The following is a 17,620-nucleotide window of genomic DNA, read 5'->3' as shown; positions in this document are numbered from 1 at the left end:
TGGTTTGAAATAAATGAAAAAACACAAAACCAAGAAAACACTTCTTGTACACACTTACATTAATAGTAACTATAATGTTCATATAGGTTTCAATAATTATAGTTATTTAAATAATACTTGGATGATCATAGAAAAAATATAGCCATGTTGGGTTTATTAATAAGAATAATTTGTTCTATAATAAAAGAAAGAAAGAAGGAGAATATAAACGAATTGAACGTTAAAAATCGATCCTCAGATGTTGAAGAACAACAGTTAAAAGTTAACAACAGTTAAAAGAAATTTTTTTTGTTGTAATAATTTCCATAAATATATCTTTAAATTGCTTGAACTTTAATTTTTTTGTGAAATTTTGTCAAAGTTCCATTTTACGCATCTCCCTTGCAATTTTTTTTTGTTCGGGCACGATAATTGAATTATGACATACCTCTGTCCTACGTGCATTAATTTGTAATAACAATATTTATAAATATGCTTGACTCTGAACATCGTCGAGGTGATGAAATTACTACTGTCAGCTGGGTATAGACTGGAGTTTTACACGAAACTCCGGATGCTCAAGAATTAGCTGAGAGCACGAGGAAACGGTACCGACCATTTCATTCCCTTGGAAAGTTCAGACAAAGATGACGATGGCCAGTGAACGTATTGCACAATTGTGGATAATATTTGTATTCAGGAGCAATTTGGTTTTTATCTGAAAGAAGAAGCTGCGGATTATTTACAAGAACAAAGAAAACAATGTAGATCAAAACTGCCTGAGGTCATGCCAGAGCATTGACCGTGGTCAGGACAGATCGAGAGATGGGAGCAACAAATTGCTGAGTTGGAGGGCATTAAGCTGAACAACGACATTTCGCTTTATAAAATTTGTCAGTTAAGTTACGACGAAGGTTACTCGATTTTGAAAAAAATAAAGAATTGGAGCTTGCCTTTGCTTCGAGGCCTACATCACGAAGCCATGAATCTCGTGGTAAAAATGCCCCTGGCAAACATTCTGATAAGGCCACATCTGGAAATGTTCGTAGCCGATCTTTTTACGGATGATTATTGCCAATCGCGTCTGCCGTATGTCGTTCGTCGTATGCTCGATGAAAAAATGGACCGCGCGGATCTACTTCGTCTGTGCGAACAAACGGATGAAAATTTAGAATTGTAACTTTAATAAAACTTTCGTTCACTCAGGTTTTAAATAATTCACGATAATTTCCGATAAGTTCAATGAACAAAGCAAATCAGAGACGAGAAGTACGAGCAGAAAAGACACGATTTTTAATGGAAAGACTATAAGAAATTTTAAACATATCTCACTTGTACCCTTTGATTCCAATTGAGCACAATATATTACCTACATTACTTAAAAATTAACACGACTTGATAAATAATAATTCGTTTTTTAAGGGTTAAAACTTCTTTGTGTTCTCTACGCACGTAAGGAAGTTTCCCTTCAAAGAAATTCACCCGTGCACGAGGTAATACAAGGTAGATGGTAATCGACACTTGTATATAGCGGCTAAGAAATCAAGATCATCGATCGGTTGCCTCGCGGCGTCGCTCAGTCGACGCATACATACATATAATGAATTGAATCCAAATAAGAAGCCCGACTCGTGCATCGTGTACTACCCTTTCTCCCGAAAGCACGTACATACGATTGGCTCGATCTTGCGGTTCCTCTCACCCTGTGGCCGAAAATAAAATCGTTACTCTCTCTCTCTCTCTCGTGCATAACATTATGTATTAAAATCTGCATCGCGGCATCTTTGCAGCTGCCGCAGACTCGCACGCATACACACATACGTATGATATTTACCCACGCCGGCCAAGTTTCAAGGCAATTCGAAGAGAGCGTGAAAATCAGCGAATCACGTGGCTTCGGGCGGCCTCTCACTGTGTATATATTTATTAAATGTAGAACATGTAACATCTCCTCTCTCTCTCTCGCTCTCACACTTTCAGAAGCACTGCCTCTGAGCTTTTTCACGCGGTAGCGTCTCGCGCACAGTCGGTGGTTGCGTTGCGTCGGCGGCGCATTCGACACATCGAGAGTTAGCTGTCTGTCTGTCTGCTGCTGCTGTGGCGGCTGATTCTTCGGTGAACAATAAAAACGCATTCATTTATACGGTTAGTAATTAACCTTCTATTTCGTAAAACGTTAAAATTTCATTGGGCTTTTTTTCGAATTGGAGGAAAAATTTTACTTTACTTTTTGCTGATAAAACTACAAGTGCTGTGAAAGATTGTGTACGTGTACCTGTGTATGTGTGGTGAAGCTTTGTCGGGTGTTTTTGTCAGTTAAATCGTGACGGATCGATTATTTTGACGCGTGCGAATGTATTATAAGTACACACACACACGAGCGATAAAAATAAAATATGTTTCTCATGGTTGTCGGACGATAAGAGCTGCTAAATTTAAAAATTGGAGCCAACGTTTTTTCTTTCCTTTTTGATTTTCTCAGTCTCAAGGTGGATCGTAGATAATACGTTGCATAAGGTTTCTAGCGCAGACGCGATAATAATAAAGCTCGGCATTGCTAAGTCTGCAACTAAGTCAAACTTTATCTTGCTGGGTTCAAAGTTCGACGCAGCGTATATTATAGCGATGAGCGCTAGTTTTTGCCCGTAATATTTATCGCGAGCTTAAGAAATAGCATAATAACGTAGACACACATGCGCATCCGAATGCAACATTATGCAAAAACGACTCTGCCGAGACGTTAATAGACGCGTTAAAGGCAAAAAACCACTTTGTTCACAACTGCAAAGATGGATTTTATTTTTGGCCCGCGCAACGTGCCGTGTGTATTTTGTGTGTTATATAGCTCGGGCATGCTCTAACGCTGGCTTTGGAGGTTTTTTATTAATAGAAATTATAATACTGTACTCGTGCACGTACGGACTCGTATGTAGGTGAAGCACACGTGTGTTAGTGGGTTAACTTCTGTGCGTGTGTGTGTGTGCAAAATTATATACCACACACGAGTTCGCACGAGTTTTATATGCACTACATAGACAATGTAATTAATGCATTCGGCAATGTATCTCGCTGGGGGCTCGTATCAGCTGATGCAGCAGAATGTGCAAAGTCGGTATTTTTTTCTTCTTCTTCGGCTCTTTATTTCCTTCTTGTTTTACTCTCTCGCGTTTCGTTCGAGACACAATGCAATATTGATTACAATATATAAACTTTCAGCGCATTTCAATTCGTACGTTATAACGTATCGATCTTGATGCCGGCGATGACAATCGTCACGTGTGAGATTGATGTCTGCGCACAGGTTTATATCGTTCGATTAATATTTACAAAGAAATAAAGAAAAAAAAGTTGCACTCGAGAAGGAATCGAGTGTATATGGCGCGACCGATATTATATTATGTGCCGAGAGTATCGAGTGCGCGGGTGTTGTTTATCGAGCTATTAAATGTCATGCTCGATTATGTGCGTGCGTGTTGTACGCGTGATTTTTAACAAACACTTGTCGTTAATTCTTTTTTCTTTAAAAAAAAAAATCATAATTAAATGCGTAGATGCTTCGTTAATTTTTAAAAACTTCCTGGGCAAAAACTAGTCCAACCGGTTACCACCGCGTGTTCACTCCTATATAGGCTAAATTGACTATTTTCGTTTGAGCTCAGACAAAAAAAATCAAGATGAATAGATAAATATTTATCCGTACCGATTTTGGCGAAAATTCGCGCGATGATTCTGCATAATTAGTGTTCTCCGCTCGAGAGATAACATCGATCCGAGTGCTGCCTCTCGAATTGTGCGATAGGGATAATATTTTGCTCTAAATTTTAATAATATTGCTCTTATCCGCGATCGTGCGCGTCTGTGCGCGCGAGCGAGCTTCAATTATATATGCAGACTTTTTCGAGACGAGAGACATTGATTTATCGCTGCGTACTCGCGCGCGCGCGCGTGTGTGTGACCTCATCGCACGCAGTTCGATTAATAACGTCTATATTATTATATATTATTCGTGCTTTTTTGTGTGCCACTTCGAGAGCTTATAGCTTAGCTATGAGTACGAGAAAAACGAAGAGTAACGATACTTCCTATTTTTCAACGGATCGGATAGTAAATGTCACGAGTACGCCGTCTTTATCGTATTGAACGCGATACAGAAGTAGATCGTTTACTAGTGTGGGTTATTTTATCGCGGTTAAAGATTGTTTATTATAACTTACGCAATGCGTCCTAAATGAAGTTCAGAACGCCGAAACTCCCTTAAGAATTTAATTCGGGACAATGAGAATGTGAACTTTTTAACTCGATTACGGGTGCATTTAAAAAGAGACATGTTTTTTATCTGATGATAGCGATAAGTCTGAAGCATCGATTACAATTGCAATTAAACAATATATTTGTCATTTATAACTTTATTAAATTACTCAAATAGAAAATGTCAAACAGTGTTGAAAAAATTCAAACATCGGCGGAAGAATATAGTTCAGAACGAAGATAGGAATTTTTTTCAATAAATTTTTCATGACGCGATTACCTTTTATTCGTTTTGCAACTGCAAGCAAAGGCACTTCAGTGAAAATTAGCTCTATCGGGGCATATGGTGCTTCCATATGTCTCTGTCTCTATTTTCTTGATAACTTTAAACCGTAGTTAAGTTCTTGATAACTTTAAACTCATAAGAGTTTTAAAATACGATCGTTGACGTACATTATTGACTTTTACACAATAAAAGTGATCTCGTGTGTTGAACACGCTGATAAAAAACTGTAAATTTAGTACAGAATTTAAAATATTAGACATTCAAATAAAAGTACTAAATTTTACTAAACGTACGTGTATTTTTACGTATAAATCTTCGTTGGGAATTTATGTGTCAATAATAATTAATTTTTTTAGTAATGTAATACACCAACAATTTCTGAAATTCAATCAGATATTTAAGCCTTATAAAATATTTTTAATTATCAAAAGATTCATGAAAGTTCGATCATATTTAAAGTCAGCATCACCAACTAGATGGCGAGTACCTTTATCTGCAAGTGGAAAAGTAAAAAAGATGGTATATTAAGTGTGATTTTGACTAGAATTCTTAGAAAAAGATTTTTTTCTAATTGTTTTTTTTAGTTAAAAATTCTGATATCAATTGAAAATTGAACAATTTTTTAGAGTAAAAGTAGGTTTAAATTTTAACGTTAAAAATTGTTTAATGATTCAATATTATTATAAATTTATTAAACCGCGTACAAAATACTTTGAAGTTCCAATAATTACAATTATGCAATTACAAAAATACACTTGGATTGTTAACGATTCACACGACGGTTCACGCGTACTCGATGATTTCCCCAATGAGCTCGAGCACCATATCCTTGTAATCGGGATGTTCGTCCATGAGCTTCATCACCAACTCGTCTCGTTTGCCGAAGACGATGCCCATACCCGCATCCCCGCTGTCCATATCGTCGGAGTTCTCGATCTCGAGAATCTGAGTTATAGGCCTATCGACCATCGCGTGCACCATACCGATGAGTCTCATGTCCTCGTACTCTGCCACGATGTACTCGAGGCTCGGTGGCTCGATCGTCGGCTCGTTTTCTCGCAGAGCACTGCACAACTCCTTGTGATAGTGTCGCAGCGTATCTTTTTCGATCTTTCTCCTCTCGTCTTTTCTGGTGGCCAAGTAAAGCAGAGTGGCCACGTCGGAGGTCGCGGGCGCGTAGCGAACCATCTGAAAGTCCACCAGTGCGCATCTCGGCAGCGGAGCAGCTTCGTCGAACAGGCAATTGTAGGCCCAGGTGTCGCCGTGACAGACGACGTTGCGCCACTTGCCGTCGCGCGACGGTGCGGCCTTTTCGAACACCGCGCCGCAGACTCGGCCGATGCGGGCGTGGTCCAATCCGTGCCTCTTGGCCACCGCCACCGCCGCCTCGACTCCGTACGTGTACCAATCGTAGAACTTGGTCGTTCTCGTCCAAACTGCCTCTTGAAAGACTTCCGGATACAGCTCGAGGAAGGATTTGCCCAATTTTTTCTCGGCGATCATGGCCGACGCGTGCATGAGGGCCAAGGTTTTGATAGCCGATTTCATGTGCAAACCGCTCAAGCTCATTCCCTTCAATTCGAAATTTTTGTCCTTGAGATTGTCGAGGATCAGCACGTATTCTTTGGCCAAGTAACACAGAGCACTCCAATGTTTGTCCTTGATGCTCTCCATCAATTTCGGCAGCACGGATTCGTAAAATTTCGACTCTTTCACGAACAATTTGCAATTTTCGATCATCGCCACTTGCACCGGTATGTCGTACGGTAGAGTTTTCACGAACAATCGAAGAGTCGATTTTTCACCGTTTCTCGTCGCTTCGATATGCAAAAATTGATGCGCACCGGCGAATCCCACTTTATCGCCGGACATAGATTTGAGACTGTAATCGACCAATTGAGCGCCCGATCCGAGGGCATTATGCACGGCTTGCTGCACATCGTCGCGACTCAAGAGAGTGTTTGTTTCGTTTTCACTCATGTTGCAAATGTTTTATTTTTTATTTTTCGGATATGTACTATCGATTGGAGAATTTAAAACGCACTAAAGTTTCACGCTGCAAACGAATCCTATTTATGACGACGACGGGTTTGATAAGATTAAATTACACAAGGAAAATAATGAATTGTCATCGGTGTGCAAGCACTTGACTGACTGACGAGCCTCCCTCGATGATAATTCGTCAGAAATAGTTGAAAAATTAACAGCACTAAGACATTGGAAAGAGACACACCCAAAAAGAGAATATTTATCAGCTCAATTGAAACTAGATACCGTGACTAAAAAGCGAGATGTAAATTACAATTCGTATAAAAACTACTATAGATTGCCGTGTTTGTTCATTCGCGATCACGAGAACGAGATAGACTCTGATTAGAGGATTGCACGTGTAATAAAATGTGACGTATAGAAACATCGACGAAAATATTTTTGTCTGTCGTTGAGCGGTTCGAATATAGATGGCGCATAGAGCAGTTCTAGTGGGATTCTTTACATAAATTAGATAATCTACTTTTTTAGATAAACATTTACGTATGTGTGGCATATGTCATTTGATATTTAAAAAAGCTACTGTTTATTCATATCCAGTCAGTTTCCTTATAAAACGTGGTAAATCTCATATTTTCTCTCGAAAAATATAATTTTTTAATGCTAATTTTAAATCATAAAAAATGATGGGTATGAGCCCTTCACGAAAGAACCTTAGAGCACGAGTTTACCAGTCCTATTCATGTTTTATACTCAATTGAAAATATAATCTCACGATAATTTTTTCATCAAAAATCTAACAAATGAGACTTCTTTTAGTATTCTCTTTTAATATAGAAAAATCGTTGAACTCAAATCAAAATTATAAACTTTTTTTCCGACGCGCATTTTTATGTAGCACACTTGCGCGAGGTAATTTCGAAAATTCGCGCTCTCGCGCGCGAAACACCCGCAAAATATATTTTCGGGCGAGCGCCGGCGCACCACCACCCCCTTTTGTCTGTGAGTCACGGACTCACAGGTCACAGACAGCAGACGACGACAACGACGCTCGCCCGGCCAGACGCACAGCTAACACCCTCTCAGCTGCTGTTTCGTTTTCGTCTCTGTCTTTCTCGTCGGCGATATTTTGAGCTCGAAGCTTTGGGTAAAGAAAAACAAAAAAGAATAATAATTTTTTTCTCATCTTTCCTGTCCTCTATCTTCTTTCGTTCGATCCACCGTCGTGTCGATCCAAACACACCGAAATCGTCCGCACGAGTGAACCGGAATAATCTGCCCCAGAGTTATGTATCGCGTTTGATACACGAATTGGTTGTGTGTGGCGGAGGTATATACCATCGATCCGATTTCGTCGCGCGATATACATATTGTACGCTCGAGTGTGCGCGTGTGCTTCGGTGCGTTTGTGTATATGAACTGCATATATACAGAGGAATAGTGACGCGCGCACACGTCAATTATAACACACATACACACACGTACACACACGCGTTATAATACAATCCCCCCGTGTACTACTTCAAAACACCAGTGTGCGATAAGAGTACAGTAGAATCTAGAGTTTAACCTGTCAAAAACGTAGTAAATAAGACATTTAAAAGTCAGCAACGAATAAACACTGATTTCCTTGTCGGCAGGTACATATTATCACCGACTCGCAAACGATACACGTTAACAGCATAGCAGCAGGGGCACGTCAGCAGCTTCGCAAATCGAATCTCCATCTCTCGCGCACAGAGATCCCTGGCGATATATATCACTCGCCTACTACTACTACACGCCATACATCGAAGCGTATCCAGCATGTCGAAGTCGCGGGGCAGCGGCGCGGCAGCGCGCACCACGCAATACATGCTGCTGCTGCTTCATCGCGGCGGCGGCGGCGGTAGCAGTAGCGGCTGCTGCAACACGAGCAGTAGTCCATCAACAGCTACGGCGATAGTTAGTCGTCGGTGCGCCACGGCGCCGAGCAGAAGCATCGTTAATAACAAATTCGATCGTCGCTCGTCAACGTTGTTACCGTCTACGTCCAGTTGTTCGAGCCAACGGCAACAGCAACGAAACATCAGCAACAATTCCAGCGACAGCAGTAACATCGACAGAAGAGGAAGAGTCAACATGACTGGTGGCACGAGGATAATCATAAGGGACGCGGCGACGCAGTGCGCGCCAGCCCAGAAGGTCCTCACCATGGACAACGTCTACGACAATCTCGTGAAGATGGAGTACGCCGTGAGGGGGCCGCTGCTGATCAGGGCGCTGGAGATCGAGAAGGAGCTTCAGAAGGTTAGCAACAACGTTAAAACTTTTCCTCTCTTTTTAAGCTCGTTTTCAACGAGCTATTGCATTGATATTATGTGTGCGTCGTTTGCTCGGTCGGTCGGTGTGTCTCGCGGGGTGACGACGCGCAATTGTAAAAAAAAAAAGCTCTCGCGCGCAGATATACGCGTTCGCGCTTACGCGTGGTGTATAGTATAGACGACGCGATCGGAGCTTGCGGGAGCACCGTATATTTACGTTGGCATGCGGACGCGATGACTTTTTCAATCGACAGTTTCAAGTATCAACATTTTAATTTAAAACTTTTGGCTTTATGCGTGCGACGTTGGTATACGCGTACACGCCTCTGCTCGTGCGTATGGAAACTACCCCCGTCTGCTGTACCGTGTAATAATGCAAAAACTCCCCCCGCGTTCTCGCGTACAAAGAAAAAACGTTCGTTACCGAAATGGCGTAGCGCTTACGTCCTATATCGTAATGTGCGTCGCGTTGTGTTGCTGTTTTTTTTTTTTTTTTTTTTACATTTTTCTCGCTTCGTTTCGTCGAGTTTCCTCTTTTGCTTTTTTTTCTTCTTTTTTTTTTGTTTTAAACACACTCTTGCAAAAAGTTGCCTGTCTCGAGCGTACGCAACTTCCAACCGTTGTCAGCCCGTGTCTATATACGTGTCGAGCCTCTCTCGCGTCGTATACGTACTCGGCCATTCAACGATGTTATTGTTTTCGCACGCTTCGTACGCGTACATGTTTATGTATGTATGATAGCTCTCGATCTACATCGCGTACTAATACGTAGCATATAGTAGGACATATTAATTAAGTGGTCTCGCGAGTGTCCGAGCGCTGCTCATTTATCAACACACACACACACTCGAATCAACTCGTACTATTATGTACCGTAACTCGTTACAAAAATTGCTCCTCTTTTTTTCCGCGTAGTAGCGAAGCCTGCCTGTCTGTCCGTATATACGTGCGTCGCGTCACGCGCGTGTACCATATCCCGTATATAATTCAGGACACATGCTATAGGCATACGTGCATGTTTGTACGTAGTCAAAATCATCTATAGTCGATGCAGACGAGGCTTTTGTTTCGACAAAAGCTCGATATCGAGGGCCTATTATACTATCCACGAAAACGAGATTACGTTTGGGCAATTTTTTCTACTATCTCTCTCAAGGGTCGCGATTGATTTTCCGTCGTATTACAACAAAAAGAGTCGGAGGCCTGTCGACGGGATAAAGGAACGAGCGAGAGAGAGACAGAGACAACCGGTCGATGATTCGCACGCCCACGAGAGAGAAGCGAGCTTTATATACGTAATCGTGTCTCGCGCGCGCGTTCGAGATAAGATATACATATATGCCATGCTCCCGCGAATACAGAGAGAGAGAGAGAGAGGATGCAACGCAACGATGACGCGCGCCTCGGTACCTTTTTTTTTGTCTCGTGTATACGTATGATTTTCGTCTGTATATAATCATCTTTGAACCAAGAACGCGTAATTATCAAGACGGAGACACGCGAAAAAAAGGAAGTTCGTTCAACTTTTGCTCGAGGAAGAGGCGCACAGCTGCTGCTGCTGCTGTCGCTATTATATATGCAAGCACGCGCGCGTGACTCCTCCAACGCTGCCACCGCGTGCAAAGTGCGTCTGTATGTATACAATTTATTCGAGGTATGCGATGTGATGTAAAAAAAACGAAAGAGACAGAGAGAGAGAGAGAGAGAGAGAGAGAGAGAGACGGAAATGTAAGCGAGTTTTTGTGCTCGCAATGCACTGTGCACTACGACAAAACTTTATGCAGGCATTTCGTTCACGATTCCTTTTTCGGTGTCGGTCGGTCGACGCATCGTCTGTCTCTGTGCTCGAAAACGAGTACATTGCCTTATACAATTCATCGTCGTAAGTATGAGCTATCGATGTATGTGCAATTTTTCCATCGCATGGTACGAGTTAGATGCCTCGTCGTGTTGATACAGCACGATTGGTTTACGATTCTTCGTGAAATGCCACCAGCGAATCGCTCAGAGATTACGAGTGTGTGTGTATATACAATCTTACGCAATAGATTTAAAATGAAATAGTTTTGTTGACTTATCGAATTGAGGTTTATACAATACGTGACGAGCTATATCCTACTAATGTTTCGTTGAATGACGATAATTTCGCGGGCTCGACGAAACTATCGAATTCACCTTTACATTTGTATGCACGAGACACACCGCGACTTTTAGTTGACATTATATCGATTTACGATTGCGCTCCCGGTGTGCGGATATAATAATAACATAAAAAAGAAGAAAAAGAACCCGGTCACACATCGCGTTATATTAATATATAGTTTATGAGCTTAAGGCTCGCTGCTGAGCGTTTATCGACCGTGGAAAGTTTTTTCCTCCAACTTTCCGTACGTATGACTTATATTTTACTTGACGCATACATATACGCACGTAGTACTTTTTAATATATATTATTATTAAATTTCATAATGTATTCGGCCCGAGTGGGATCGGAAAGTCCAAAGTCGCGAGATACAAAAAGGATTTTCTCAATTGCCCGGGCAATTTTCTGGTCGTCGTCGTCGTTGCGTCAGTTACTCCTCTGCAGCGCGCAGGCATTTTTACACAAGCGGCCAACAATTAGGCCCCCCCTTCCGATTATATTATGTTATACGTATTTACACGAGTCGAGACACGCCACTTCGGGTTTTTTTCCTGTCGATTTTCGGGCCCCGCGTGCGCGCGAGAAATTTCGAGATCGTTACCTCGACAGCGGCAATAGCAGCAACAGCAGCAGCAGCAGCGGTGCTTTGTGTTTGGTCGGAGATCTTTTATAATGGCTGCAAAAGATTCCATCGGTATGCCACGGAGATGATCTTGGTTCTCTCTCTTTCTCGCTCGCTCTTTGGCTCTTTGGAGTTCCGCATATAATGATATCTGTTTAGACGCGGTATTATAACAAGACTCCTTTTGTATACGTATAAGATGTGGTCGCTCGCACGTAGACACATTTGGAGAGTTGGAAAAAAAAATGCAAAACCCGAATTGCGAGCGTGTAAAATACGTAATTATACGTACACGAGATTAGGACCGTGATACGAGCAGGTTATTGATTTTTGTTTTATTTTATGAACCAAAAGTCAATATTTAATAAGAGTCTCGAGTAAAAATCTTTAATAAAAGTTTTAACAAAGCAATAGTAACAGACAAGTCTTTCTGATCTTTGATGTGCTCCAGATGCACTGTTGCATGCCTCGTATATGGTTGATTCTCCTGAAATCTGCTTTTTGCATGTCTTTATGCCATATTCTTAAACTAGTGAAGATGAGCCAAAACTGGCTCGGTCATTCATTCAATATTGTTGTATTCTTCATGATAGGACATAAATATTTCAATTTTTTAGGGTCAGTTAAATTTGCCGTGAAGATATACATGCCAAATGTCACCTCCGTGGCATGTCTACATCTCAAAATCAACTCTATTTGCATGTACCATGCATTCTCATTAGCACCTGACCCTATAATAACTATGAGACCAGCTTCTATACATCCAGAGTAAAGTTTAAGTCTATTATAGGGCTTTGAAAAATGTTTTAAAAAAATTTCCCACGCAATTGAAAAATGTCTCGGATTTTAATCATGCTTCTGAATAATTTCAAACATACCGCCTGCTTTGGGTCGCTAACTCATTTTTGATGTCGCTAGATACGTAAATGTCAAGTATTATAGCCCAGCTTTCGATTGGTGTAGGTTGCGGGTTCAAATTTTACATTTTATCGATGCTGCGATAATTATTCTATTGAAAAATTCACGTGTGTCAAAAAAACGGTCACCTCCGTGGACATGAATATCTCGAGCTATGATCATTCTTTTTAACCGCTCGCCCCGTCAAAAGACTCGTTTTTCATGACCAAATTTCGGGTTGTGCGGAAAATTTTGTGCGTTTCTTATTTTTCTTACATAGTTGATCAAAGCAGCGATTTGTCACCTCCGTGTGTGTCACCTCCGTAACCGAAAATAGTCGATTTTAAGCATAAAATCGGACATAGTTTTCGTAAAACGAAATCTCAAAGCCCCAGATTCAATAATTATTCATATTTTATGGTTTAAAAAAGGGTAAACTAGTTCGCGCCGTTCAATATGACAAAAAAATTTTCACCATTTTTTCGTTTTCCATACCCGAAAAAGCAGATTTCGGGAGAATCAACCATATACTGACAATCTTCAATTGGTTCAATTGAAGCGTATCAAGCGCAGCAACAAATCATTTCTCTTTCTTATATTGTCTTTTTAAGCATAAATATCCACTAGTCATCGCGAGAAAGCATACCGCGAATGAATAGAAACAACATACAATGTGTATCGTACATAGCAATTGACGCAATTCGTATACTAAACATGCACGAGTGTGTGTCGAAGGCGCGACGACGTTTTACAAACCGTTATCGATTTAGCTCGCTCGTTAAAAGCTCTCTCGGCTTTTTGATTATATACTGCTTCGCACGTGCAGAAAGAGAGAGAGAGAGAGAGAGAAAAAGAGTTGACTTTTTTGTACACTCACTCGGCTCGCCCGACTTATAGTTTGACATTCGCGAATTTTTCATCAACTCGCGACTGCTTATTTATTATTCGCGGTTTGACAGAGGTCAAAAAAATGTATCTCAATTAACTCGATCTTTAACGAGCTAGGGAGAGAGACAGAATAAAAAAAAAAAAAAAAAAAACAAGTCACACGAGCTTTGAACGCAATTAAAGGTCTGTATTTGCAAGTCGCGCGACGCTCGGATAATGACGTTTTCTCGATTTTTCGGTAAATATAAGCGTTCACCGCGATGCGGGAAATTGAAAACTATATACCTATGTCACGTATATAGTTTTCTTCGCATTGCCGCGCGTGTTATAGAATCAACGTCGTCATCCGCAACGCGATATCGTGGCTCTCGTCTTTTTTTGCGTCGTTATCGAGGTAACGAGATACCTGCAGCATGGCGGCAACAGAAATTTTGTTTTTCAACGAAACCGAAAAAAAATGTCTAAAGAGAATATAAAAAATTAAATGAAAATGAAAAAAGGCAAGAAAAGTCTCGAAAACGAACCGGTGTATACCCGCGCGTACTACATACGTAGTATATCGTTTACCTGTTGCTTCCGCGTGCGATCGTGACACACCTGTACGCGCATGACTTTTGCCTATCCTATACTTATATGTATAGGTATATGATACACCTGCAGGCAAATCGCAGCTCTTGGCAAAGTTCGTTCGAACGATGATACAGATACACCGAGAGAGAAAAATACTAATTTGGTTCGATCTATCGGTGTGTTTTAATCGAATCGATTAATGTTTGATTAAACTAAACCACTGATTCAATTAAATCACTAATAAATTGGTGAAAATCGACACACCAGAATGAGAGCAATAATTTGATTTAATTCATTTAAACATGTTTCGTAGAATCAATTACATATTTAGTTGAACGAACTGAACATTTCAACAAATCACGAATAACCAGTCAATTTAAATGAACGTTAGTTTATTCGATTAAATATTTATAATTTATTCAATAAAACGACGGAAGCGGATTGAAAGCAAATATTTGTCTCTGCGGCAATGAGCTATAAACTACGACGTCAACGTTGTTTTGCATCCGTAATAACGAATCCTTTTTTTTTTTCATCCAGGGAGTGAAGAAACCCTTCAAAGAGGTCATCAAGGCCAATATCGGCGACGCCCACGCGATGGGCCAAAAACCCATCACGTTTCTGCGACAAGTCCTCGTATTGGCGCTCAATCCGCAACTACTCGAAGATCCTAGGTGAGTCCGCTGCAGGCGCGCAAACTTTTTCGCTCTATCGACCGGATGTGTGTTCGGTCTGCGCTGCGTCGTTGCGCAACACTGCATTTATGCAACGTTCGTTTACACTCGTCTCTGTTTTCATCCTCAGCTATCCCGAGGACGCGAAAGACCGCGCGCGAGCCATCCTGGGCGGCTGCAAGGGCTGCAGCATCGGCTCGTACACCGAGTCCGCGGGCATCGACGTGGTGCGCCGTCACGCGGCCAAGTACATCGAGGAGCGCGACGGCGGCATCCCCTCCCACCACCAGAACATCATCCTGTCGAACGGCGCCTCGGACGGCATCAAGGCCTTCCTCAAGCTCTTCAACGGGCGCCTCAACGGCAAGCCCACCGGCGTGATGATCCCCATCCCGCAGTATCCCCTCTACTCGGCGACCATCTCCGAGTTCGGCCTGCAGCAGTGCGGCTACTACCTCGACGAGGACAACAAGTGGGGCCTCGACGTGGACGAGCTCGAGCGAGCCTACCAGGCGGCCAAAGCTAATAGCAATCCGCGCGTCTTGGTGGTCATCAATCCGGGCAATCCCACCGGTCAGGTGTTGACCCGTGAGAACATCGAGAACATCGTGCGATTCGCCCACAAGAACAAGCTGTTCCTGCTGGCCGACGAGGTCTATCAGGACAACGTCTACGACAAGGACTCGGCCTTCTACTCGTTCAAGCGAGTGATGACCGAGATGGGCGAGCCCTACTGTCACATGGAGCTGGCCTCGTTCATGTCCATCTCCAAGGGTTACATGGGCGAGTGCGGCCTGCGCGGAGGCTACGCCGAGATCATCAACATGGACCCCAAGGTCATGGCGATACTGATGAAGTCGATCTCCGCCACTCTGTGCCCGACCGCCGTGGGCCAGGCCGCCATGGACGTCGTGGTGAATCCGCCGCGACAGGGCGAGCCCTCGTACGAGACGTTCCTGAGCGAGAAAAAGTCCATACTGAGCTCGTTGGCCGAGAGATCGAGACTCGTCGTCGACACGCTCAACTCCATACCCGGATACAAAGTGAGTACTTGCCACGATGGACAAAATTTTATTTTATAAAAAGAGTCAAAATAGAATATTGAATCGTAAAAATGTGTCAAATTACGAACGATATCAGACAGCCAAGACATTTATAAACATGGTATTACATTAACGATGGTGTTATGACGTGTTTTTTCAAGTGCAAAATTGATTTACACTTTGTTACACATTGTTTTATGGATATTGAATTTGAATTTATATTTCATTTATTCAAAGTAGAATTGTAAAAGAGATATTAATTCATAAAATTTATTCATTTCTCTAAGGTATAAAACTTGATGAAACGTAATGAAACATAATAAAGTCAAAATGATCTATTCGAAATCGTTAGTAATTTTACGTTTTCTTACATTATTATGTATTTTATCTGAAATTGTTTTCCCCTGGGGATGCTAATTCGTTTTTGTTGTTAATCTAAACAGGTGAATCCAGCCATGGGCGCGATGTACGTTTTTCCGCGAGTCGAGATGCCGGAAAAGGCGATCAAGGCCGCGAAAGCCGCGGGCCAGACACCGGACACGTTTTACGCGTTCCAGCTGCTCGAGGCCACGGGCATCTGCGTGATACCCGGCTCGGGCTTCAGTCAGAAGCCCAACACTTATCACTTCAGAACGACGATATTGCCGCAAAAGGAGAAGCTCAAGTCCATGCTGAGCATCCTCAAGGAGTTTCATCTCAAGTTCCTCAAGGAGTACAGTTAAGCGTAGAAAAAAAAACGAGCCCATCTTTTGTACAGGATGTTCGGTGCTAAACTGTATATTTGATTATTAATTATGTAAAAAAAGACGTTCGTACGGAATCGATCTAGAAAGTTTTTATGCTTAAGTTATAACGAAAGAATAATGTTTCGAGGCTAGGAAAGAAATTGTTAGGATTTATTTTCTTACTATATATTAATTTTCCGCATCGACGTTACCCCATCCCCTCCTGTTGTACGACGCTTCAGACAAAAGAAGGAATTTTGTAAATAAAGCGAAAGAAGAAAAAAAAAACAATTAACGATAACAATTGCTGTAATAGAGCAAAGTAATTAAGAATGTGTTAAGTAACAGAATATGTTCCATATACTTTTTTGAGACTTTAATATAAACAATATGTATAATCTAAAAATGCTTGAATGTCTAGATATAAATAAAACAAAAATAATCCGACAAAAAAGGATTCATTTTTAATAAAAAAAAAGAAAAAAAACAGAATTTTCAAGCTTTGTGATTGAGAATTTATATACAAACCACCGTGATAGAACTGCTTTTTGACAGTTTTTTCTCTTTATTATTACGATTATTATAATTATATTCTTTAAATAATAACAGGTGCTTACACAATAAATGAAATAAATTGGTATACCATGCGCCAGAGGCTTTGATTGTTTTTTGACGAGAGTTTTTATGCATATCCAACATCTATTAAACACAATGAATGTATTTAATTGTTTACGACTTGCGAAATTTTATGCGACAGAATGGCCAATTTTATGGCTTTGGAATATGCAAATATTGATAAAAAGTATACTATAACAATTACCTTGATGAATATCAAAAGTTAGTGATATAATTATTATTATTAAAGTTTTGCTCATTATTGATAAATGACGATATTGAACGAAACAATGCGAGAATTGAGCCACCGAGACTAAAGTGCTCGAGTGGAATGGAAAGAATGACGAATGCAGCGGTATTAGATAGTTAAAGAAAAGAAAAAAGGCGTGTAAAAATAATGAAACACAGCAGCGCGTTGCACCCTACGGAGTAATATGAAATATTCAACTAATTAGGTGTTATCAACGTAAAACGAAATAAAAATAATGGTGTCGTGCCTCGATAAACGTTGCTGTATGTACACGTTGCGGTGAAGCGTACGTTACATAGCACAAAATTTCAAGAACAAAAATTTTTTCTTTTCTTTGTTTCTCGCGCGCGTAATTCGCGAGACTTTGTGTTGATTGTAATTCGAATTG

General features: G+C 41.1%; 2 protein-coding genes across 3 annotated transcripts; one reads left to right on the top strand and one right to left on the bottom strand.

Moving 5' to 3' along the window:
- Window positions 1-2,000: 2,000 nt before the first annotated feature.
- LOC106656892 (alanine aminotransferase 1) lies at window positions 2,001-16,859 on the top strand. Of its 2 annotated transcripts, none has more exons than XM_014378050.2 (5): window positions 2,001-2,124; window positions 8,143-8,791; window positions 14,466-14,599; window positions 14,730-15,642; window positions 16,086-16,859. In XM_014378050.2, exons 2-5 carry the CDS (start codon window positions 8,309-8,311, stop codon window positions 16,362-16,364), a joined length of 1,809 nt encoding a protein of 602 aa, XP_014233536.1. In that variant the 5' UTR covers window positions 2,001-2,124; window positions 8,143-8,308; the 3' UTR covers window positions 16,365-16,859. The 2 variants fall into 2 exon arrangements, with proteins under 2 accessions (XP_014233536.1, XP_014233537.1); XM_014378051.2 differs by lacking the exon at window positions 2,001-2,124 and adding an exon at window positions 7,567-7,649.
- LOC106656894 lies at window positions 5,136-7,463 on the bottom strand. Its single transcript, XM_014378054.2, has one exon. The coding sequence runs from the start codon at window positions 6,491-6,493 to the stop codon at window positions 5,297-5,299; it is 1,197 nt and encodes a 398-aa protein (XP_014233540.1). The 5' UTR covers window positions 6,494-7,463; the 3' UTR covers window positions 5,136-5,296.
- Window positions 16,860-17,620: the final 761 nt, after the last annotated feature.

Source organism: Trichogramma pretiosum, unplaced genomic scaffold (genome assembly GCF_000599845.2).
Source record: "Trichogramma pretiosum strain Unisexual culture from Peru unplaced genomic scaffold, Tpre_2.0 scaffold14, whole genome shotgun sequence".
Taxonomy (NCBI): domain Eukaryota; kingdom Metazoa; phylum Arthropoda; class Insecta; order Hymenoptera; family Trichogrammatidae; genus Trichogramma; species Trichogramma pretiosum.
This window is presented reverse-complemented; position numbering and strand designations above follow the sequence as displayed.